The 24729-nt window shown below is 40.4% G+C and overlaps 1 protein-coding gene and 1 pseudogene across 1 annotated transcript; one reads left to right on the forward strand and one right to left on the reverse strand.

Annotated features, from left to right (window-relative positions):
- Positions 1 to 6489: 6489 nt before the first annotated feature.
- LOC140240053 (uncharacterized) lies at positions 6490 to 20813 on the reverse strand. The gene is made up of 4 exons (XM_072319863.1): positions 20762 to 20813; positions 18492 to 19337; positions 9392 to 9519; positions 6490 to 7677 (listed from the first exon to the last, which is right to left on the reverse strand). Exons 2-4 carry the CDS (start codon positions 19268 to 19270, stop codon positions 6725 to 6727), a joined length of 1860 nt encoding a protein of 619 aa, XP_072175964.1. The 5' UTR covers positions 19271 to 19337; positions 20762 to 20813; the 3' UTR covers positions 6490 to 6724.
- LOC140239488 (uncharacterized) lies at positions 11223 to 13577 on the forward strand (annotated as a pseudogene).
- Positions 20814 to 24729: the final 3916 nt, after the last annotated feature.

Below are 24729 nucleotides of genomic sequence, written 5' to 3' on the forward strand. Positions count from 1 at the left end.
ACTATAATATGTGCCAACTGACAAAGAAAGTGTTCCAATGGACATGCCAATCAGCAAACAAAGCAGGTAAGGATTAAGAAATACAGACAATAAAACTTTCAATTCAATCTGACCCCCCCCCCCCCATACCCTAAGCAGACGATGACAGAGCTTTACACTGTAGCAGCAACAACAACAATGACAAAAGCCAACCTACATTTACATGCCATTGACAAGGTAACAGACATGACAATAAAGGTCCTCTAGAGGAAAAATGACCATGTTAACAGTGCACTTCAGAATAGCTATACTTGTACTACCCTCTTAAAATCAATGCAGACAGACACACATGATTACTTTGCGGGATGAGGGGTAACTACAACCATCTCATAGTGTAGTCAAGGCAACTTGAATCACATTTTTTTACAGTACATTGTTGAAACAAAAGATCAAGGCACTTTGATACATTCTCAACAGGTCAGAGCAGTTCCAGACTACTGTACATGTATAAAAGCACTCCCATGTCTTTGCACTTCTGAAAAAGAGAAAAAGACAATTTTGATCATAAATCTTGCTAACTAAAAATAACAACCAATGGCTAGTGTAAAAGTGGAAATTTTCGCAGTGTGGCTTTTTGCGCATTTCGTGCGACCAGAAACTAGCGCGAAAATAAAAGCATGCAAATATTTTTGCCTGCTACATTGTACATGTACCAAGACCGTGTAATGCCTCGATTCCACAGAATTACATTATTACATTATACTTTGGCGAGCGCGAAAAATTATTCATGCATAAAATATCCACTTTTACAGTAACTGAAAGAACATTTTTCACATCAGCTGTAGAAAAATCCTGTGGCCTTTCAATGAAATGCACAAATCTCATTATTCTTGTTGTATGCAAGCTTACATGTATCATCATCAACATAATATGCACCACCTCAGAAGTGGAAAAGGCCAAGCTTATGTAGCTCTGCCCTTAAAATGTTTTTTAAAGGTCATAAAATTCATACTACAGAAACCGAGATTAGATACACTTGTACAAGAAGCATGATCCAACTTCATATCAAACACTACTGGACTATATATAACTTATTTCAGCAAAGAAACAATAGAATACAATTATAGTGGGTGGATTTTTTTTTACTGAAGATACTCTCTCTATCTCACACACACAAACACACTACTGTTGTAACTAAATCTGAAAGTTTGTAGTCTATTTACTATGTGAATGGTGATATATACCTCTACTTTGGTCCTGATACAATTTAAAAAAAAAAAACACACAACAAAACAGCTGTTTTAATCAGAGTCAGCTTGCCATGTTCATTTTGGTCCTGTCATAGGAAGCGGCATACTGTAATAACCAGAAACATTTGAGGCATGAAATTTCTGTCAATTGGAGTCAACGGCCTTTTTTCACAGCATGAAACTTTTGCAAATTGCAGACCATGAAAAATCATGCGTATAATATTCCATAAAGAGTCATTAATCATACAGAGATTTCTGAAAACACACAGCTGGTTGATATAAAACACACAACAAAACTGAATACGCACTACTAAACAAGTGTAATTAAAGAAAAAAAAACAAAGTAAAGCAAAACAAATGCGCACTACCAGTATGAGTACAATGTACTAAAATACTTGCATACACTAGTGTAAAGCATTGTACTGGCATTCAATGCCTTTAATATCTAGACTAAAACTTTCACATGCATTTTACTTTCATGCATCTTAGGTCTTCGCAAAATCTGTGAAAGTTTCATGAATTCAAAAATTTCTGGATTTACAGTTGTACACATAACATGTTCCAATCACATGAGAGAAATAAAGACGCAATCGGTGGTGGGATTCTAATGAAGCCCAAAGGACAAAAGTGGAAAACTCTGAACTCATGAATTGCAGAAGATCTACACTGTAGTGGAGGTAATGTGAGAGGTTCTAGTCCTGGTAACAGTTGAGCCTTTGACACGCATTTGTTCCCACAGCTATTACGACATATATAGCACTTGCTATGTTTAATTTGAAGCAGAGGAATGTGTATACCTGGCAAATATTCAACAATACTGGTTCTTTCTGCCACACACACACGCCTCAACGAAAGGCAAACACTTATCAACTGTGAATTTCAAGGTTGAAGTACACTTGAGTGTTTGAAAGACCGAGTATATAATTAATTCATTAAAAGAATGTTAATACAAAATGTACATGTGTAGCTGCATTGTGGAAACTGAAAGACACATAAATTGAAAACTATAGGAAAGAGAAAACATTGACAGCAAAAGTAAACATTCAGCAAGAATATCCATATTGCTATTTTGCTGTGACCACTCGAGGAACAGTCATAATTTTTGGCCTGTCACATACCTTTGCATCTTAAAATAAGAGGCACAGTGTGCATGGTTGACGCCATTTGCTGAATGTTGTGAGTGACCGAAAACGGGCAAACCACAAGAATTTGGCACTGTTTGCCGCTTTTTACACTGAAAGATGACTATGATGTTAAAAACCTCTCAGAGTCTAAACCACTCTGAATTATTCTGCACATGTAAAGTTTATGCAACGGTTGTCAAAAGCCATTGAAATAAAACAGAGAGAGGAAGTTGTTTGATCATATATTGTATCTTCCAGATGGCTTCTGCTGCCGGGAAAATACCTAGTAGGAATGTTACTCTACATTTTATAGTTAAGCTTTGATAATTAACTTTACTCTACATTTCTATTAAATATAAATCTTTTCTGTTTTGGCAAGACTAATGGAATTCATTCACATACACATTGTACATGTATGTAGGTCCTCTATAACAAAGCACTACAGTGCGAACTGGCTGTGATGGCACAGCTGTATGTGTCTGAATACCTCCATGCCAAAAGGATTAGAGCGTTTTAATCCTAATGGCAGTTCCTATAATTAGCTTCTGACTTGAGATGGCTTGTTGCGGTTTAGGCAGCACTTAAGATTAAAAATATACTCTCATATGAGTTCAACTGCCAGTCCTCTCTGAGATGATAGACAATGATGATTTTTTTCTTCTTCAATTATGAATAAAGTTCTCTTTCAAAGCAAATACAAAAAGATAGCAGTAAGTTTGATGAGATAAACATCAATCATGTTCACAAAGTTTCAGTTGAAAATTGGCCATCTTGACTACAAGAAACATACATGTATTGCTGTCAAAGTAGACTATTCTTGGGCGATGAACACATCAGTTGCACCTTATCTCGAGCATATATACCAACATTAAAGCATGAACTTGAGTTACTATCACAACTATTATCCTATTTGGTACTTCACATTAACATTTACCAATCTTTGACCACTCTACATAATGACATTTCTGTACAAACTTCCATACACCTATCATCCTAGGCAACCAAGGTGTAGAAAGCATTTCACTTTGAAGGTAAAACTAGCTCTCATATTAGGGCTCAAACTTCATCTTCCACCATTCAGAATTTTCTTGCACTCTATTGGAAGGGTCTACTAAGAAACTTGCCTGGCTATTAAATGTGATATGTCAGGATAATGAGTTGTTTTAGAGTATTTCAAGATCAAAAAGAGTAAAATAATTCAGATTGAATTACCTGTCTTTTATTCCTGAAGTGCCCTACGTACTGTTCAGCAGTGGGTAGGTAGAACATTACACAACGATCGATCATGCCCTAGCAGAAGTATTTCCCAACAAGGCGCATGCATTTCACTCTTGTGCAGAAGATCGAGGGATACTGCTATGGTCCGATTTGCAATCAATTACAGTGTATAAAGCATTCCACAGCAACCATGATCGGAAATGTTCTACGATTGCAATACTGTACGAGCTGAAATTTTCGCGTACAGATATTTTCGCGAATTGCTACTAGGAGGACATTTTCACGTGTTGTTAATTTCGCGGTTGCGAGGTCTAACTGTACTTATCCTATTCGCACGTTGTTATTTTCGCGTGTTGTTATTTTCGCGGTTCAAAGGCGATTCGCGAAATTCGCGAAAATAAAACCACCGCGAAAATTTCAGCTCGTACAGTACTATCAGCGTACCTTTTTTGGGGGATTAATATTTCACATTTTCATCGTTAACCAACTGAAATTGTGTTATCACAGCATTATTTCAAACATTTCTTATGCATAAGTGTCCATTTCATACCAATCATCAACACTTTCTGCAGGCATATGGAAACTACAGTTGTATGTTCTACCTTGAATTAACCCATGGGTAACAAGGACCCATGAGTGCCATACATGAATACCATTGGCAATTACCACTTCCTATGGGGCAGTTAATGCCTGTGTTCTAGCTTGGACATTTCCCCCTCATAATAGGGGCAATACATATGAAGTAACTTCATGTCCTGATTCAAATCCATGGCTGAGGTTTAATCCATTCAGAAAGTATTAAAACAAGCACTAAAAAGGCATACCTTGCACATGCATGTGTTCTTGCACAATCTGCAATTTGGTATTTGTTGGAATGCTGAACATGTTGTGTGCACTTAATAGGCCATGACTTACCGCATTTATTACTTCATATCCTGACCACACAACCATTTCCTTCATTCATCAGATTTGGGCCAACGACAGCAACCTATTGGCATGTCTCTCAAAGGTTGGCCACATCTACTGTACATTGTAGCACCAAGTCTATAGCAGAGAGCAATTAAAGCAACTGTTGCAATATCCATTCATCTTCTTTACATGCTACAGACATCTTCTGCTTTATAGTCTCATGTAGACTGGCAGCAATTATGCTATCAATTGATAACTGTTCACAGATAGTGAATTAAATGTATGCAATGGTCTGAAAGACATGAGTTGTTATCGTCACCTACATGAAGCACAAAAATTATATCCACTTCTGGTCTATCCAATATAGCATAGCACATTTCTTAAGGTGGTTTCGGCCTTGGAAATAGAAACTGTAAACCACTTACACTTTATCCTGCAACAAGATTCAGGTCTGTTCATTGTGAAGTTATTAAGTGGTGTTGTGCACAAAAATTTCTGGCAATAGCCATAAGAATGTGCAAGTAACAACATTACACAGACAATTAACGTATTTCTTCCTTTCTTGTATTTTGGGGGGTGTGGAAGCTCTCATTTCTGTTGCAGAAAATTCATATTCACAGGTCTAGGCAATTACCCCTGACCCTTCCCCTGACCCTAGCCCTAATCCTAATCCTGAACCTAATCCTACCCCTAACTTAAAATCTAACCCTAACCTTACTCTTTACTTTAACCTAATAACTAACCAGTATTTAGCCGGAGGGGTAATTGCCCTGATACGCACACCCACATCTGTGCCATATTTCATAAAAAGATGTATTCAAACATTAGTCAGAAAATCAAACTTAACTCAGGTATTAGCCAATCATACTCAAGAATTCAGAGATTTAAGTTTGATTTTCTGACTTACATATAGTAAGTATGTGTGATCTCAACTTTTAGGCAGCAGGGTCTTGGTCCCATAATTTGAGATGTTTGACGCTAACACATATTGTATGATCTCATTTGCAAATCTGCTGCATTTCATTTTCTCTTTGCACAGACAAGACTCTCTGTTGCCTGGTGGTGTGAAAGAGTTGAGCTTAATGCCATGGTCATTCATGAGTTGTCATTGTCAGGTACAGCTAGCGCTAGTCTTCTCACAGACTGAATGGAGACATTGTTTCATCACAAGAAGCATTTCATATCATCACGTATGGGAAGTACTGTTTTGAGTCCGCAACATGATTTTGGGGGAATATTCTCCCTGAAATAATGCAGAAAGATTTAATACACTCCATGAAATTTGAAGAAACTAGATAATACATTCCTGCATTATGAGTTGACACTGTTTTGGTCTATTTAACATACACTGTCCTATCTAGATGGAAAGTTTATTTGTGATGTCACATTTAGTGGTATGGTATCAAGAAAATGTAGAATAGGAAATTCAGCCTATTCCTGTAAAAAGCATGATTTTCCTGGACCCATAACTAAGATATCTGTATGATAAGGCAAACATTATTTTCCATGCCTATTGGAGAAGTTGGGTCAAATGCTCTTCCCATGTCCTCGAAAAAGAAAAAAAGATTCTTTTTGTGAATTTCTTTTTTACAGTGTATCTTCTTTCTTTCTTTTTCTTCCAGAGTGACATCAAGATTGCAACCTCTAATCCAGCCAGATTGACACATGAAATGAACCTAAGGAATAAATGACTGTGGTGCACATTATCTGATTTTCTTCAAACTCTCCTTGATTATTTGAATAGTTTCTTTGCATTTGCCCACGTCTACAAACATACTTGGATAAATTACCACTTTAAGCAAATACAATGTATATACTGACTCACTCACACATATCATATCAACTCACTCGTCATCACAACCTTTGAGTTGGCAAGGTTTCTTTCATTTGTGAATAAATTCGCTTCAATATGATAACAATGACATTCAAAAGACACTTACTGGGTACCCTTTCATAAAACTTGTTATCAGTAACAACTGCCGCATTTCTATGACAAATATGCTCTCAGCCAATCACATGAAAGGATTTCAGTAGCTTGTAAAAACTATCATAACTTGTTGTTGATAACAAGTTCTATGAAACAGGCCCTGATTTGACAGTTTACAACTGCAATTACAGTCAACTCTATTTCTATTGCTTTGTGCTTAGAGCCAAAGAGCAAATACACATTTCAATGCATTTATGAAAATGCAGATAATAAATAAATGTTCTCACTCTGTTGAGGAGCTGGACAGTGCCCTGCATTCAGTACACTGAAGCTTCTTTCAGGAGGAATGCAACGCAGACTGCCAGACTGCATACCACAAAGCCTACTGCTAGATTGATCCCGACCCGACGCATCGACTGGGGAAGCAGGAACGTGGAGAAGATGGTGGTGATCTCAAACAGCCAATAGGAGATGAAGAGGTAGATGGCCGTCGCCAGGGAGAAGTTCAGGAGGGGGTATCCAGGAATGTAGGCAATGAGCTCGGTGGCATTGCCCTGGAGAAAGATGTGGAGCTGGGAGATGTACGTCTCCAGGGTGATCTTGCCGAGGAAGGTGAAGAAAGCCAGGTAGCGGGTGCGCAGCCACGGCGTCAGGTTGCGCAGCATGAGGTAGCCGATGATCGGGAACCACGACGTGTACGGGTGGAGGCGGTTGTAGTCGTACTTCTCGCGGAGCATGAACTCGCGGTACCAGATAACGGCCAGCACGAGTATGAGTCCGACGATGAAGGCCTTGATGATGATGGAGAAGAGCATGTCGCGCCGGTCGACGTGGCGCTTGTCGAGGTAGTTCATCCAACGCTCAAAGTGGGGATAATTGTACGCGCACAGCATCCCAACGAAGCAGGCATAGTGGTCGAGACCGGCTCGAAACTGCCACTCGTGCATGGAGCCCTGGTAGCCGAGCACAAACCAGAGCGGTCGGAAGGCGTACAGGAGGAGGGGCGTGTCAAAGATGATGGCATTGCACACAAAGTAGGCCACAAACTTGGCTGCCATGAAGAGCGGACGCTCGTTCCAAGAGCGCAGGACGAACATGAAAAGGTAGACGGAGAAGAACCAGTAGGTGTGCATTGCACAGATGTAGTACAGCATGTAGCTGTTGTTGGTTGTCATCAGAACCATAATGACAAGAAAGTTAAGGCGGAAGAGCATCTTCATCATGCGCCACAGACTGTAGTCCTTCCTGATCCAGAAGAAGGAGAAGTTTCCTAGGATGTATAAACAAGAATATAGTGCAATATATAGGACAATTCTTCTTTGGGATCTTGAACATTGAAATACAGAATATCCATGTACAAGTTAAAAGCGTGGTATAATTTCAGTTGATATGCAGATTCAGGTTCTAATGTTTTTGCGAGCTGAAAATTGGTTTTGAAATGGCTCAGATATAAAAAAAAAAAAAGAGGTCTTAATAAAAGGTGGGTGATGGGACCCACCTTTTATTAGGACCACTTTGTTTTGCTTTGTTTTTAGATATCTAAACCATTTCAAAACCAATTCTCATCAAATAAACTCTGAATTCTTTTTGGAACTGTATGTTCTTTAATAATCAAAATAAGTGATTTCTAATTATCTTGCAAAAAGTAAAACCTGAATCCGCATTTCAACAAAAACTATACCATCCCTTTAATTGTAAATACATCTATCCCAATAACCACAATTCTTTTCATGACACCAGCAATTACGATATATAATACAATGAGTATTGTGGATGCCATTGTGGAACAGCACCTTTAAGTCAAAGAAACCAAAAACTGACGGGCAGACTAACATAATACTTGTATACTGGTACGTACATGTACCAGTGTAACTGAACCTAACTAACTTCTATCGAAGTTAATTAAGCGTGGCAATTGGTGAAAGTTGCAGTCAAAACAACTTTTCTTTCTTTTTTAATGTAGCATCCCTTTTGCCACGTCATGGTGCTCAGAGCGGCTTACAACTTATGAATACCCTTGTCACTGGTATCGCTTAATACAATGTACATTGTTCCAAAAAAAAAGTTCAACTAACGATTACGAACCTTCTGAATTATGAACCTTATTTCATTTTTGGATTAACGAACCTTTGGAATAACACACCTTCTACATTTTCAAACAACAATCCTTTGGAATAACAGATCTTATTTCATTTTTGGTGCGATAACAAACCTTCAGAATAACAAATATCACCCCTGGTATTATAATCCACAATAACTAGAAAAATGACTTCACCTCCAGCGAGTGTTCCAGGCAGACGTCACACACACTGTAATGGCCCATACTAATCACTGGTGCCCAGAGGTCTCTGTACTAGGCACGTATCTATACTTAAGGTATACACCTCAAGTAAGAGAAGAGCGCTCACAAAAAGAGTGTCCTACCATGTATGTAGAAAACAAGTGCCCTGGCAAGGCTTCCCCTCCCCCCCCCCCCCCCCCCCCCCCGTGAACCCTGAACCTTCTTATTGAGCGTGTAGTTCACTAACCACTAGACCTACATGTACTTGTAGACACTGTGAACTAAAACTTGTGAATATATAGAGCATCCTACCCACAAACCAAGCACCATGTACTGTACGAGCTGAAATTTTCACGGTGGTTTTATTTTCGCGAATTTCGCGAATCGCCTTTGAACCGCGAAAATAACAACACGCGAAAATAACAACGCGCAAATAACTAACTTGTTCAGTTAGACCCTCACAACCGCGAAATTAACAACATGCGAAAATGTCCTCCAAGTAGCAATTCGCGAATATATCTGTACGCGAAAATTTCAGCTCGTACAGTACCATGGGAGGATATGAACCCTAGACTTTCTCATATCCACGCTATTCACTACACCTAGACATATAAGGGCTTTGACTGGTTATAACTTTTCAACTGTATGCTTTTTCAACACATATGTAGTAACTAGCCATGCTGCATTCTTTGATGGCTCTCACCGAAACCCGTCATCCAGACGTAGCAGGCAATGTAGACACGCACAAGGTTGTACGTCTCCGCCGCCTTGAAATAATGGTACCAGACAAACATCACTTGCATCCATCCTTTCCACTCCTCCGTTTGGTCCCTGAAAAATAAATTCAAGAAAGTGAAAGAAAGTTGCCTATGAGTAAGATTTACAACTGAGGAAATAGTGAGGAAAAAAACAAAAACAAAATATAGTATACTGTAACAACACAACACGCAATACATAAATTGCTCAGTGAAAATCAGATCACAGCCATAGGAAAACTGCACTGTAGGTTAAAGATTATGGCATCTCATCCAAAATTAGTGGCACAAAATATTGTTTTGACATAGATTAGTGTCACATAAAGAACCTTGAAATTTCTCCTGAGTGCAAGTTTTGAAGAAAATCAGTCCAATGATTAGTGAAAAACTGTGACTATTGTACTAATAATTGGTATCATGTGCCTTAACACCTAGATATCTATAAACATTGCAGCCTTGTTATCTTTCCATCTACGTTGTAGGTACATTCTAATACACTTCACAACAAAATGTTACATAATGATCCTCTTTTTCTTCAATGAACACAAAACAGAATCTGTGCGATGTCTACATTGAAACATATAAGACTGCATTCATATTTGGCTTCTCATGGAAGTCTTTTTTTTTTCAAAAACAAAAATGTTTCAAGCAAAATGTATCAACATCACTTGACAATAGTCACCTGTACACAGTAACTTTTATTGATAGAGTACTGTTTGAATTCTATTACGTAATACTCGTATAAGTCTTCAGAGGTTAGCATTTCCCAGGTGTTTAAGGCAGTGAGGTCACATAATGAAATTCAAAGTAGGTGAAAATTCCAAGCAGTCCAAGATTGTTATAAATACCCGTATCAGATACCAGAAACCATCCTTTTCAAGTGTGACGGCAGTGAATTATAAATCTCCAATGTCTAGTGATTGGGAAGACGACGCTACCTCTCAGCCCCCCTCCCCGCGGGGAGATCAGGGCATGGAAGGCCGCCTTGAAGCTCAGGCCATGGAGATCCGTAAACTTTTCGAGACACTCTCCCACTTCTTGGATAGAGCGGCGCCAGACCACGGCGATGACAAGAGGCATGTGTGCCATGCCGGCTCGGGCAGGAGAGTTCCTCCTCCCGACGATTTGTCTAGACATGCGAGCCATGTCCGCGGGGACAGGGGCGCTGCCCTGCCCACCGAAGACTTTAGCGATCTGATCAACCCCATAGGAAGCTCATGGGACGACGGTATTCTCAGCCTCTTTCCAGGCGACCCCGACTGCCTCGCCCTGGGAGGTGACTCAGCTTCTACGGTTAATAGTCGTGTCGCTAAGAATTACGACCCGGCTGAATTCGATTCAGACGTCATGCCCACACAACCTAAGTCTGATACCGAGCTGGATTTTGACAATGACATATATGACACTAACTCTGATTTTGGCCCGGCCAAATTTGAAAAATTGGCTGATTTGCTAACGAAGGCGGTTACTTTGCCTCCCAAGAAGGAAAGCCTCGATAAAATCGCCGAGCGCTACCAAACGCCATCAAATGCTCAAGCAGCTTGTACACCTAAAATCGAAAGCGAAATTTGGGCGACTCTCCCCGGCAAAGCTCGCGGCATTGATGCGAGCTTTCAACGGCTACAACAAAATGTTGTGAAGGGCCTTCTACCTTATGGGGAAATCCTATCTGAGATTTATGGATCATGCACGAAAAATCAGCCAGTTGACACTAAGCGAATCAAACAACTCGCCATCAATGGCCTAACACTTCCCGGCTTTGCTTCATACGAACTGAGCATGCACCGTCGAGCTAGCCTGAGACCTTTTCTCAACCCCAGATACAAAGGCTTGTGCAGCAAATCGACTCCGCTTGATAGTAAGCTGTTCAGGAAAGACCTCCGAGAAACCTTGGCAAGCGTCGCACAAGCATACAATGTGGGTCAGAAACTATCCACCCAAGCCGGCAAAATGCAACGATCAAAAAGGATGCGAAGCACCCCCTTTCAACCCTATGGCTACAAACAACGACCATCTTGGCAGAGCCAGAGGCCCAGCCGTAGATTCCCTCAGCAGTGGCATCGGCTCCCAGTATCGGGCGGTCTCAACAGTGCCACGCCCACCCCCATCACCCCGGCGCACTCCGACGGATACACGTCGCAACATGGTGCCCGCAGCCTCGGCTTGCTTCCCATCAAAAAACTAGTAAGTCCAAAACCATTCAAAGCTAGAAATCTCAAGCTTTTCAAAGATGATTGGTCAAAAATATCTTCAGATTCTTGGATATTAGATACAATATCCGGCTACAAAATCGATTTCATTTCAACCCCATACCAGCCAATTCCTCCACCACAAAGTTCACATTCTCCCGAGGAGGAGAAGGCAATCGACGAAGAGTCATCTAAGCTTATCTCAATGCAAGCTATTAGAGAGATTTCTCATTCCGAGTGCCAATTCATTTCTACTATTTTCACAGTCGCCAAAAAGACTGGCGGTATAAGACCAATCATAAATTTGAAAAACTTGAACAAGTTTGTGAGATATGAGCATTTCAAAATGGAACAGTTTCATCTGATGAAAGATTTAATTTTGCCTCTGGACTTCTTGACTAGCATTGATCTTAAGGATGCATATTTTTCAATTCCCATCCACCCTGCTCACCAAGTGTATTTGTCTTTCGAATGGAAAGGGCATCTTTACTGCTTTCAGTGCCTTCCCTTCAGAGTTCAGCCCCACGGATATTCACTAAGGTTATGAAACCCGTTATTGCCTCAGCAAGGAGTAGAGGCATTAGAACGATTATATATCTAGATGATATTCTCATTCTTTCTCGCACTAGAGAAGAGTGCCTCGACAACACTAATTTCATGATCAACCTGTTATCCTCCTTGGGGTTCTCAGTTAACTTTGACAAATCCCGTTTAAACCCAAAACACGCCGAGTCCTTCTTGGTTTTCATATTGATTCGCAGCAAATGAAATTCAGCTTGCTTCAAAACAAGATTGACAAAATAACTACCCTTGCAAATTCAATCTTGTCTAAAGAAGAGACCATAATTCGGGATTTAGCCAAATTCATTGGCCTTGTCATATCTACGTTTGAGTGCTTCCCACAAGGAACATTACACTTTCGTCACCTGGAAACAGAAAAGACAAATGCTCTACGTAATGCAGAAGGTGATTTTGACGCTTTAATTGCGTTATCTAGTCATGCTAAACGAGAAATTCTTTGGTGGCTGTCTTGCAAAGTCGAAGAATTTGCCACCCCATCAACCCTGCCCCTATTAGCATAACAATCTCAACTGATGCTAGCATGTCCGGATGGGGAGCGGTCCTGAATAATGACAAATCCTTTGCTCAGGGAACCTGGACTGCCAAGGAGGCTTCCCTGCATATTAATGTGCTTGAATTACTGGCAATTCAGAACGGTCTTGAGGCCTTGTGCAGCTCATGTACAAACGTACATATTCATATTCAGTCTGACAACACCACAGCTGTTTCATACATAAACAAAATGGGCGGTAACATACCCGAATTGAATAAATAACAGTCGACATTTGGAATTGGTGTCTAACCTCTAATAACTGGATGTCAGCTTCACATTTAGCAGGTGTAGACAATTCTGAAGCTGACTGCTTGTCTTGCAGAGACATGAACAAAGAACTACAATTATTACCTTATGTTTTTCATGACATGATCTACAAACTCCATACACTCATTGTCCCTGATGTTGACCTCTTTGCGTCTCGCTTCAACAACCAACTCCCTTCCTATGTAACATGGAAGCCTGACTTAAATGCCCTGGCCTCCGATGCCTTTTCCATACCTTGGAATGTTTTCACCCCATACATTTTCCCCCCATTCTGTCTCATCCCCAGGGTCCTCCACAAGCTTCAACTGGACCAGGTGGACAAAGCACTCCTCATCGCCCCAATATGGCCGGCGCAGCCATGGTTCCCGACACTGCTGGAAATGATAACAGCCCCACCCCTACTACTCCCCGAGAGAAGCCTCGCCCCACACCCCCACCCACCAACAAATCTTCGGTTAGCCGCCTGGGTGCTCTCCGCCAGCGATGGCAAGCGACAGGCATATTGCAACACGCTGCAAAGCTCCTTTCATCATCATGGCGAGACAATACCAACAAACAATATGAGGGCGCTTGGAGACAATGGCATCGCTGGTGTTCTGAACAACCTTGTGATCTCTTTAACCCATCAATAGAAAATATTGTGAACTTTTCAAGCTATCAGCATAGCTTAAACAAAACCTACTCCACGATTAACTCGTATAGATCTGCTCTCTCATCCATACTACCTAAAATTGAAGGGTACGACATTGGCAAACACCCCCTTGTAATCAGACTTATGAAGGGAGTATTTAACTTCGACCCTCCTAAGCCTAAATACAACAAGACTTGGGATGTTGCAATTGTTTTAAATCACTTTGTATCACTTCAGGATAACCATGAACTTTCTCTGCTCGCCTTGAGCCAAAAACTGCTTTCATTGCTTGCACTCGTCTCGGCCCAGCATTCACAAACGCTGAGGTACCTTGATCTTAACTTCATGACATTATCGGCAGACGAGGCGACGTTTCACGTTAGAGATACATTGTATTCTTAAAACTACTAGTGCTAAGATACAATGTAGGTATTTCTAACCAAGTGATTAAAGTGCCTTCTTTCACATCCAATCCTAAACTCTGCGTGTTATCAACTCTTCAAGAGTACATCAAACGCACAGAACCTCTCCGACGAGTCAGTTCAGAAAGCAAACTCTTAATTTCTACGAAGCACCCACATAAATCGGTGACAACAAGCACCTTGGCGCGGTGGCTAAAAGCATCCCTCGCGGCCGCAGGTATTTAAACACTTCTACATTCTCAGCCCATAGCTACCGAAGCGCCGCAACTTCTAAAGCTTTCGCACATGGAGTAAGTCTTAACGAAATCATGTCCACAGCTGACTGGATGAACGCTGGTACTTTTCGAACCTTCTATCTTAAGCCAATTGACTCCACCTTTAGCTCCACAATTCTCAGTTCTTCTGAGTCAAGGCAGGCACATGTAAATTGTGGTATGTGATATATGTACATGTTTGATGTGAATATCTGGAGAACGATGTCCTTAATGATAGCAATACGAGTCAGATAAAGCCACAAGATACGTGCATTGGGGTATGCCAACACCTTAACCGTTCACCCGTTTAGCTTTACTTTGAATTTCATTATGTGACCTCACTGGGAAATGCTAACCTCTTCGACTTATACTTCATTATTACTAATAGAATTCTAATTATACTTAATATTATTTGTATAATATAGGAATTATCCAGGATAGCAGTAAAAATTATAATTGTACATTGTATGGTAAACAGTTAATGTCATCATTTAAGTGTAAACAAAGGTGTGCCATACACCAGTCAGCAAATTGATTTTAAACATAATAATCACACAATGGTGGCACACTGTTTAAATGTTCACCCATGGGCAGAATTCTTTGCCATACATGGGAGTACCACACATTCATGCTTACAATATTACGGAAGATACTAACAAGCAGAACAATGACACAACATTTTTGGCTAATCAAATGGAACACATTTTCTTTTTTTCAATCTATGCTACCAACAACACTCAGTGCCAACAACAAAACTCCCTGAAACAGATGACTGATAATTTGCAACATACACATTGTACGTGGAAATGTGATTTTAAAGGACTCACGACGTAATGAAATTTGTGGTCTCTGAAAACATTTTTGAAAATGATCTGTAGAGATCTCCATTACAGGTTTGGCAAAGTCGCCATGACAAGAAGATGAACAAATACAATGTACGCTTTCAGAATACTTCAACTGTAAATCCACATAACGTAACATCTGATGCCTTCTGTTGCTGGAAAAATGTCTACATCTGTTCTAACTGTACAACATCATGTACGAGCTTGAAATGCTACAATTGTAGAGGAATTGAAGTCTTTCATTAATCAGCATTTCTGTGGAATATTTTGTATCATCTGTCCTCTCTGACCTATCATCATCCACAAAATAAAGAAAAAAAGGGACAAAAAAAAAATGTTCCCCTTTTATTAGAAGAATATACATATATGTGCACTCAACAAAACATTAGTTGCATTTTCTGGGTGCACTGTCTCATACACTTTCTTTTTTTTGTTTCCTTCTAATAGTTGATGTCAAATCTTGAAACCATATTGTTCAGAATCGAATGCTTTTAACAACAGCTCTAGATGGTCATGCTACTTTGTACAATGTACAGTATACACCCAGTTGGCACAACTGGCATGGGATACTCAATCACAAAAAGCTGGCAGCAATACCTGGAAAATGGACAGGAGGGGCAGTGTTGAAAGGCCATGACCTAATTAGGTCTGGAGGCAGAAAAAGACACGACCAGTCATATTTTGGGGCCAAGACAAAATTCTTCATTTTTCATGGTGTGATTTGTGACAATCCCCCAACCCCCCCCCCCTCCTCCCCAGCCATTCAAGTCATTTCTAAAAAAAAATTTTCTTTCTCATCCACAACCCATTTCCGTGTAAGATCATTGCCACTTTAATATGCTATTAGAAAAAAAAAAAAAAAAAAAAAAAAAAAAAAACCTGTGCATCACTATACACAAACTACAAATGGTGGTCACAACAATCTGCAGCATGGTATGGAGGTTTAGGTACGGTAAAACAAGATATTTTCGCGGCATGAAATTTTCATGAGTTGCCTCTAACATTCAATGCATATCATATAGTGTAGACAACTGTATACGTACTAATGGTATACGTACTGTATGTACACACACACACACTTATACAAATATATCGTCGCTGGCGCGACAAGACATCGTATATAAAAGTCAAGTGTTCAGGAGAGCCAAAAATCATAGCGGCCAAAGCACTGCACAGAATGGGAGAGCCTTTCCTTGGACATGCCGTGGTGCTTTTATTTTTGGGGTAAGACAGTTACAGTAGGATTTGGACTACCTAGGACATCACTTGACCGATTATTTGACCATTAATAAAAAAAAAAGTCATTTTCATTCACCAAAATTTCAGATACAAGGTCTTGTCAACCCAGCGACGATATGATGTTAAAAATGAATCTGAGACAGATCAAGCACTGCTGTTATGTTGACAGCCAAAGACTCAGCGACCAGACTAAAGAGAGTGCAGCCTTGAGATGGCATAACGATCTACATCCAACCTCACTTCCAGTAAATCGAGTTTGAAGTTTTGCAAATCTACAGCTGTTTTTCTGTTTTCGCACAAAACTTCATATCTTACCCTAGGACCATGGACCAACAACACTATCAAATACAGTGCATGAAAATTGATCTCACTTGACCCTTCATTTCGAGAATAATTTGCATTTAATCAAAACATATTGTTTTGCTATCTCAACATAACCACAGTATCGCCATTGATATGGCAAAACAATGTAAGTCTCAATTACTAGCATGCATATGATGTATTACAATGTCAATATGCGCATGCTTCTGCAGTCGCATGCGGCGCGCAGTCTATTACTGCGTAAACATGGAGATGGCAAAACAATGTATCGGTTGCCACGTCCATTGCAAATTGCAAAATTCGCGAGATGTTATTTTCGCGAACCGACGCCGACGCTAACATAAATGCGCTATTACCCTAGCGCATGGAGACATTTTCGCGTGCTGTTAAATTCGCGATGCAACTGAGATTCGCGAAATTCGCGAAAATAACAGATAAATACAGTACCTTGTTTTCTGCTTCATGGACAAATTTTGTTGTATACAATGTACACTCTACGTATGGTTTTCTTTGTAATAAGAGCTCTCACACTGAGAGTACTGCTACTTTTCCTTTTACATTGTATTCCTTTTGGTGCATTATGTTACTTTTTCCTCTGTTTCTCTTCTAGTTCTTGGCCATGCTTGACATAAATACATTGTATATGATTCATGAAATAAGCATTTAAACAGATCAAGGGAATAGATCCAAATTCAGCAAATTTTTTTTCGTACACTGTGTGGGTAATTTCTCTGGTAGGAAGCGTACAGTGAGCTTACATAGAGTGAATTTTAATAAATGCTGATGAAGGTAAGGAGCATGGCAAGTTGAGCCAAGTGTCTTGATGCTAAAAGGGTTTATAATTGGGAGGGATACCAAGTTTACATTAAAGAGGATGAGGGTTCCTTGTTCCAGTCTTGTAATCTCTGTTGAGAGGTCTATGTGTTCACTTTTCTTTCCAAGGAAGAGTGATACCCCCAAAGCACTTTTACAAGAACTAATCTGCTGGATTCTTTCAAAAGCAAGCTGGTAGAAGCAGGGTTTCAGAGGAATTTCACTTTGTGTGCAGGCAGGCATGGCTGCAGGCAGGCATGGCTGCCTGATATTCACAGCAATTTTAACCCGTTGAGGACCCTAAATGCGTGGGTCTCATGCAGAATGTGTGAGACTTGGTGGCTCTGATTTATGTAAGGGGGGGGGGGCACTTTCAAAATATTAAAGAAGATAAGATGATTCAATGGGTTATGCAGTGAGTCAGGTACAGTGTACATTGCTATGTCAGTGCATCCCAACTCTTGTTTAATAGTATGCATACTGAAGCTGGACAAATTTGCAGATGTTGTGGGATTTTATATCCCCTTATGCTAGATAAATTTTGCAATAAACACTTTGTACCTACAATACATCTTATGCTAGCCATACATTTGCAATTTGCGACGATAAAGGAAATGTTCTAATTCCATTCTGATCATATAAAGGTCTGGTTATTTGTCAAGACACCATAATTAACACCAGTGGAGTTTCTTAGGCTGCAACAAAACATTGTACTTGCTTTGGATTTTCATTGGCTTGTATCTGTGCGACTGTATGGCCATCACGTGTCAATTTCGGGACAGTGTGAAAGAATGAATGCTTCTATTTCTAAAGCAAATGAACCTGTGACCAAAGTTTTAAAAGTCCTCTCCAAAGTAATATCACATGCAAAAAGGATTATAAAGTGCTTTGCCAAGGGACACAAACCACTGTCACTCAAAGGGACTTGCATTAAACAATCTGAGTGGAAATCATACCTGTTGAGTATTTTGTCAGGACAGGTCCGTACTGTGAAGGTCATGGCCACGAGAAACATAATGAGCACAAGGAACAGGAACTGGTCCCTGACGTAGACCCTCTCCGCAGCCGGAAACCCCTTCAGGACGTCGCAGTAAAAGAAGTAGAGGAGGATAGCCCCGAGCGCCATGGTGTACAGCAGGAAGGTATTTAACGTGGGAGGGGGCTTAACGTTTGAAAAGTTCTTTTGGGCGGTCTCTGCAGGTGACCTCCCCTTGCCGGAGGCTTTGCTCTGCAGCAGCCGAGCACCATCTCCATCCTGAGGCTGATCTGTCACTTTTGCCGCCGGTTCCTCAAACGCTGCCTTCCCGTTCGGGAACTCGTCCTGCGATTTCGTCTGCTGGACGTCTCCGTTGGCAACTTTGACGGCCGAGCCGTGCAGCGGGTGGTCGTCTGCTGATACCTGCTTCCTCGCAGGCTTGGTCGCTTTGCTTTCGCTTGCTTCCTCGTCCTTCCCGCTTTCCTCTTCGTCCATTAAGTTCCGCCTCTCTTCTCCCACTTGCAACAACGACTCCACATCCTCGATCACTACCGTGACTTGCTTTCGACGCGCGTACAGGAGCCGGATGCCGAGCACGACGCATGCCACAACCCACAGGATGAAGAGGGTTGCTTGGGGTATCGTCAGCCTAGTGAGGTCTTCCGCATCCTGTGCCGATGTGAGGTCGCTATCCCTCTTTGTGAAGTCCGGATCGCTGCGGGTGTGACTGTGCCAGTGACCTTTGAAGAGCACCTCCATAATTTGAGCTAATGTCACCAAAGATCTACCATGAATGAGTTGTTTGATCACTCCTGCTTGTCACCCTCTGTAAAAAAAAGAAAGAAAAATAATTAAATTAAAAAATAGACATACACAACAAAAAGCATTTAAAACAAATAAGATATTGAGCATACCTCACTGACAATGGCCAGAGCAACAAAAAAAAAAAAAAAAAAAAAAAAAAATCAATTAAATCTGCAAAATTGGTAGGAAAGAAAAAAACATAGTCAGAACAGATCTATCTTAAACTTTTGTCATAAAATGTTGATTACATTTACATTATACAGGACTTGGACTCCTGTTATAACGAAGTCCTCGGGACCGGATGTTTTCTTTCGTTATATTGAAATGTCGTTACAACCAAGCAAATAAACAATGAAAATAGATAGAGTGGATAACGTTTCACCCTGAATTTTTACTTCATTGTAACCGGAATTTCATCGTGTTCGTTATAACGGGAGTGCACTGTAATAGTAACCCTGGCGGGGTCCCATTTCTTAGGGGACTATAATGGCATGGAATGCGCTCCCAATCAGCATCCTGGCCTCCACATCAATAGAAGCCTTTCAGGGTGCACTCGCATCACTCAACCACTAAATGATGTGGCATTTTTTACTTGCACCTTGTACTAAAAGCACCGTCTGTCGGCACTGCACGGGACACTCACTATAGATTCTAGTCCCCTCGACGCTACATTCAGAGTGATGGATCCTGTCGAGTACCAAAGTAGAAGTAGAAGTAGCGATTCTTGCTGCAATGGCAAGTGTCATGGTCATGTCAAGAATCCTGATTGGCTGTTGCTACAAGAGGTTGCTATTCTATCAAGAACTGCTATCTTAACATCTTTTATGAAATGAGCTCATTTGTGTGCAGATTGGTATTAAAAACAGATCATTCAAAATCACACTTTATTCTCATTGAATAGTATTCTTTTTCCTGGTGAGCAACTGCAATCAACTCTACTACATTGTTCAATCTTGTAGTTCAGGTAATTGATACTATACTGTATAGAACACGTCTATAGTGCCCATGGTTATGTCACTTCAGAGGCTGGCAATTATGCACACAATACCTCTGCTCTGGCTCATATCTTGTCAAGTGTAAATAAAAACAACAATGAAAAAAAAAAGAAAGAAATGAAATGGTGTTGGCTGGGCTCTACACCAACATGTCATTATCAACTTTTCCTGAAAATTTAATCCAAATCTTTAAGTGTTTGAGTTATTTTGCAAGCAGACAACAAGACGTAAATTTACACAGAGAGACGACAAACCAAACCAACACAACACTGACAAAACATAACCTCCATCTCCATCATCATCGCATGGCAAGGTAAAAATGGGCAGAGGTTGCCTGCTGCTCATTCCTTGTCACTGACTTGATACTTATATTAGATCGTTCATAGACATAACTTACTTCTTTAAAATTTAGTATGTTATCATGGATTAATAGTATGATATTGATACGTACAGCCGAACGACTGTTCAATTGTTCACCACTCCAGCAGGCTCCTCTGCATTTTTATCCTCTCTCCTACTCAAGGGTGGATAAACACATAAAATATGAATCCAAGACCTGCAGTTCAGTGCTGCTACGACGGACTATGGTACTCAGCGGCGATTCTTTTAGTCCCAATTCTCAAGAATGGTGGACGACAGCAGGAGTTAGTTCGGAGTGTTCGTGAATCCGCCGGTTCTACTGGTTCGGTTCGACGTGATCAGCGTGCGTCCGCGAAGGTGCGCACGGGCCAGGTACCGCGGATTAGTGGTTGTACTGTCGCTAGAGTAGGGACGAGGTGACTAGCTCGGGTTGAGAAAAGGAAGGAAGGAAATACAATTAGATCTATATTACTTGGCGGATGTCCTCATAACAGTTAGTACGCGTAGTTATCGGATCTATTCCGCCTGTCTTGACCACACATCGGCGTTAACAGTCAGTGATCTCTCTACACAGAGTGATCGTGGAGACTTAAAAAAAGACAGAAAGGAAAAGACAAATTCGCTTCCGATCCAGACGTCCACCTTACCGGCCGTTTTTGCTTCCCAGGATATTAACGCCCTCTAACGACGAAATATGTTGCAGGTGCTAAGCTAGCGATCTCGGGCAATCCCCCCCCCCCCCCCCCCCCGTGCCCTTCCTCTAATGATCTGACCCTAAGAATCCTAATCCTAAACATATTCCTGACGGAAGACCCTAACCCAAACCGTTACCCTAAACCTAACCCTAACCCTAATCTTTACTCTACCCTTATCACTAACCAGTATTTAGCCGGGGGATAATTGCCCTCCGGGCAGTACTGTAATTGCCCCGATGATGCGGTTCCAAGGTTTCCTTGGATGTTGAATCGATGAATCCAGGGAGGTGAGACACCTCCCTGACTCCGACTTCAGTGCATTATGGATGACGGCCATAAGGGGGGGGGGGGGGGAGAGGAGGCTTCTAAAGAAGAACAAAAGTACTTGCAGTGGGTTATAGCCTACAATTAGCCAGGTGCTTTACTATGTCAGTGTATTATTGATTATCTTTTATTAGAAAAGCCCCCAATTAGAAATTCCCCTAAAAAAAGAAAAAAAAAACAGCTCTATAGTACCAAAGCGAATTATTTGGTCTGGGCCTATAAGATAAGATACTCAGTAATACTAATAGGCCCATACTATACTACCATCTTTGGTAATACTAGACGTCTACGGATTACTGATCTCTATATAGGGTCCTATATTAGTAACACTAACGTACAGTATGTCAAACAAAATTACAATCAGATTTTCGCATTGATAACACCTAATATGATTAAATTTTCTAAATGCTGCTTCAAGGTCTTAGAATATAACATTTTAGCTCTATTTTGCAGAAAACCCCATTCGATTTGGTTAAGCGGTCACAGAAAAATGTGGATTGTTTTAAAGCATGTCATGAGTCTGATTCTTCCAAGTTTAGCACTTCAATGATCTTGTGTGTAAATACAATAGACAGAACTTGGAGGGAAGAGATTCCCGGCATCCTCTACAAATTCCTCATAATCTTAGACCACTGAAGCAAATCGAATGGGGTTTTCTGTAAGATGTGGGAAATGAGATATAGTTTCATACCCTAAATTTGTATTTAGATTGATTCAATATTACATTGCGGAAGGCCCCGTTGTATTTTTTTTCCGGGGGGGGGGGGGGACATACGGTATATAGTTTACATCGAGATGAGTGGGTTTCATCACGGAGCTTCCATGATACAGATCAGGATCAGTGTCGTATTGGTAAGTCCGAAAATGGAATCCTCGAACAACATACTTTATGTACTAAATGTTCGTTAATTTTTATCGGAAAGAGGGTGAGGGAAAATTATAAGTACTAACAACCTTTCGGAATGTTGTAAGCCGGGTTAATGATGACGCCGACAGTCTCCAGTTGACGTTGCATGGATTTTATTGAACAAATCAAACAGTCTCAGTCTGCCGATACATGTATAAACTCCGTATCATCCGCATTATCCTCAGCTACATGTCGTAATGCGTCTAGACTCTATACAGAATAACAAATATAGTCGAACTTTTGATTATTCGACATCAAAGAGCTCGCAGAGACTATGTCCACGTCCATTTGTCTCACAAGTCAAAATCAAAGTCAAGAATCATTTAAATCTGCGTCATCTTCTCATGAAAATAAAAGTTGCGTTGTGCCCATGCCAACCGTAACCACACGCACACTGCGCCATTGGCATGGACACAACGCGCATCAACGCATTGACGCAACAATAACAGATCGCATATTTCCATTTACCACAAACTTCCCCGCGATTATATAACACAACCATGGGTTATATAATCCCAATTACATCATATCATTTTCATAACATTGTACATAATAATACATAACAAAAAATTCCCCGCTCTTCATGTCAAATCATTATACACTTTACAGCAATCCCATATAGAGCGGATTAACAGTTATAGATAATCACTAAAATATATTTCAGGAAAGCGTGTGTTCCCCGCTTTTCCAGTCAAATATACAAACGCGGAAATACTACAAAATCGAACATTATTTTTGAAATCTGCCAAAAGCTGAAACTCTTGAACCTTCCAAATTAACAGTAAATCATACAAACTCAGATACATGGCATAAAGGTTCGGGCCAAGAGAATAACACATCAATACGTTATCTTCAGTTCCGCTTCAATGTATAGCTCAGTTCTTCCACATTGTCAGTAAGCAATGTTCAGATTCTCCGGGAAAATGGTCTTGGTATAAGCCCAGAATAACGTCAAACGTGCCGTAACAGAACAATGTTCTGCGTCGTATATAAAACCATACATTAATGTCTGTATCAATTAAGATTTATATCGAGGCACAACATAGACAGGTCTCTTAATACATATGCAAATTGTACATACAACATAGACAGGTCTCTTAATACATATGCAAATTGTACATACAACACGACAACTTCCCCGCGATTATATCATACGACCCGTATGATAATAATCTATCTTCTAAGAGTAATATTTCTCAATTACTCAATATTACACAATTATATCAGGAAATGCAACACTTAAAACAAAGTGAAGTCACGGAATATTAGAATTCACTACTAACAGAAATGAGCTTCCCCGCTTTAGCAAGCATATAATAATAAAGGTAACTTCCCCGCTTTATGTGTCATATCGTCACAGTCAACAATTTGCTCATTGACAAAACTTCACACAAATTAAGGGATCATTCAAAGCATGAATTTTTGACCATCTATTCTCATTATCAAAAGTTTCTGACTCACTGAACAACCACTAATATTGTCAGAATGCCATGTTGTTCAGCTGCCAACAAAACAATTAAAACAATAGCCATAGTTCCTTCGTTTTTCCGCGTAATAGTGATTTCAAATGCTTTCATATCACTATTCCAATATCTCATTAAAAACTTCTTATCAATCACATATCAATTAAAACAACCATATTATACTGATAACCATTTCTCGCATTGCATCTCTAAATTGGCATATAGTTCCTAATTCCATTGCTACTTGAGATGGTACACAAGTTTCAGCTGCAGTCATGAACGTATATAATTATATACACTGTAAGCGAATCAAGTCACAACGAATTCCATGGACGGACAACGAATTTCTAACCTGCAGCGACCAAGCTTTCATGAAATTTCGGTCTCCAATTGGACTCCCAGGGCCCCCATACCGTTCCCTGAACATGACATCCATTCTTCCACACGTTACAGATAGGTATGCATGCCTCCCTTGTTATTACATCATTGACAACAATGTTACCATGAGTAATATTCCCCTCTTTTGAAATTGACCACTCCTTTGGCGCTACGTGAGTGCTTGGTGGCTGCACTTTTGCATGCTTTTGGACATCCTGACCTTCATGTGATAATTCGGGACCCCTCTTGGTACCCTCTCCCACAGGTTTTGCAATTAGACGCACTCCAGCAT

This window comes from Diadema setosum, chromosome 16, assembly GCF_964275005.1.
Source record: "Diadema setosum chromosome 16, eeDiaSeto1, whole genome shotgun sequence".
Classification (NCBI taxonomy): Eukaryota; Metazoa; Echinodermata; class Echinoidea; order Diadematoida; family Diadematidae; genus Diadema; species Diadema setosum.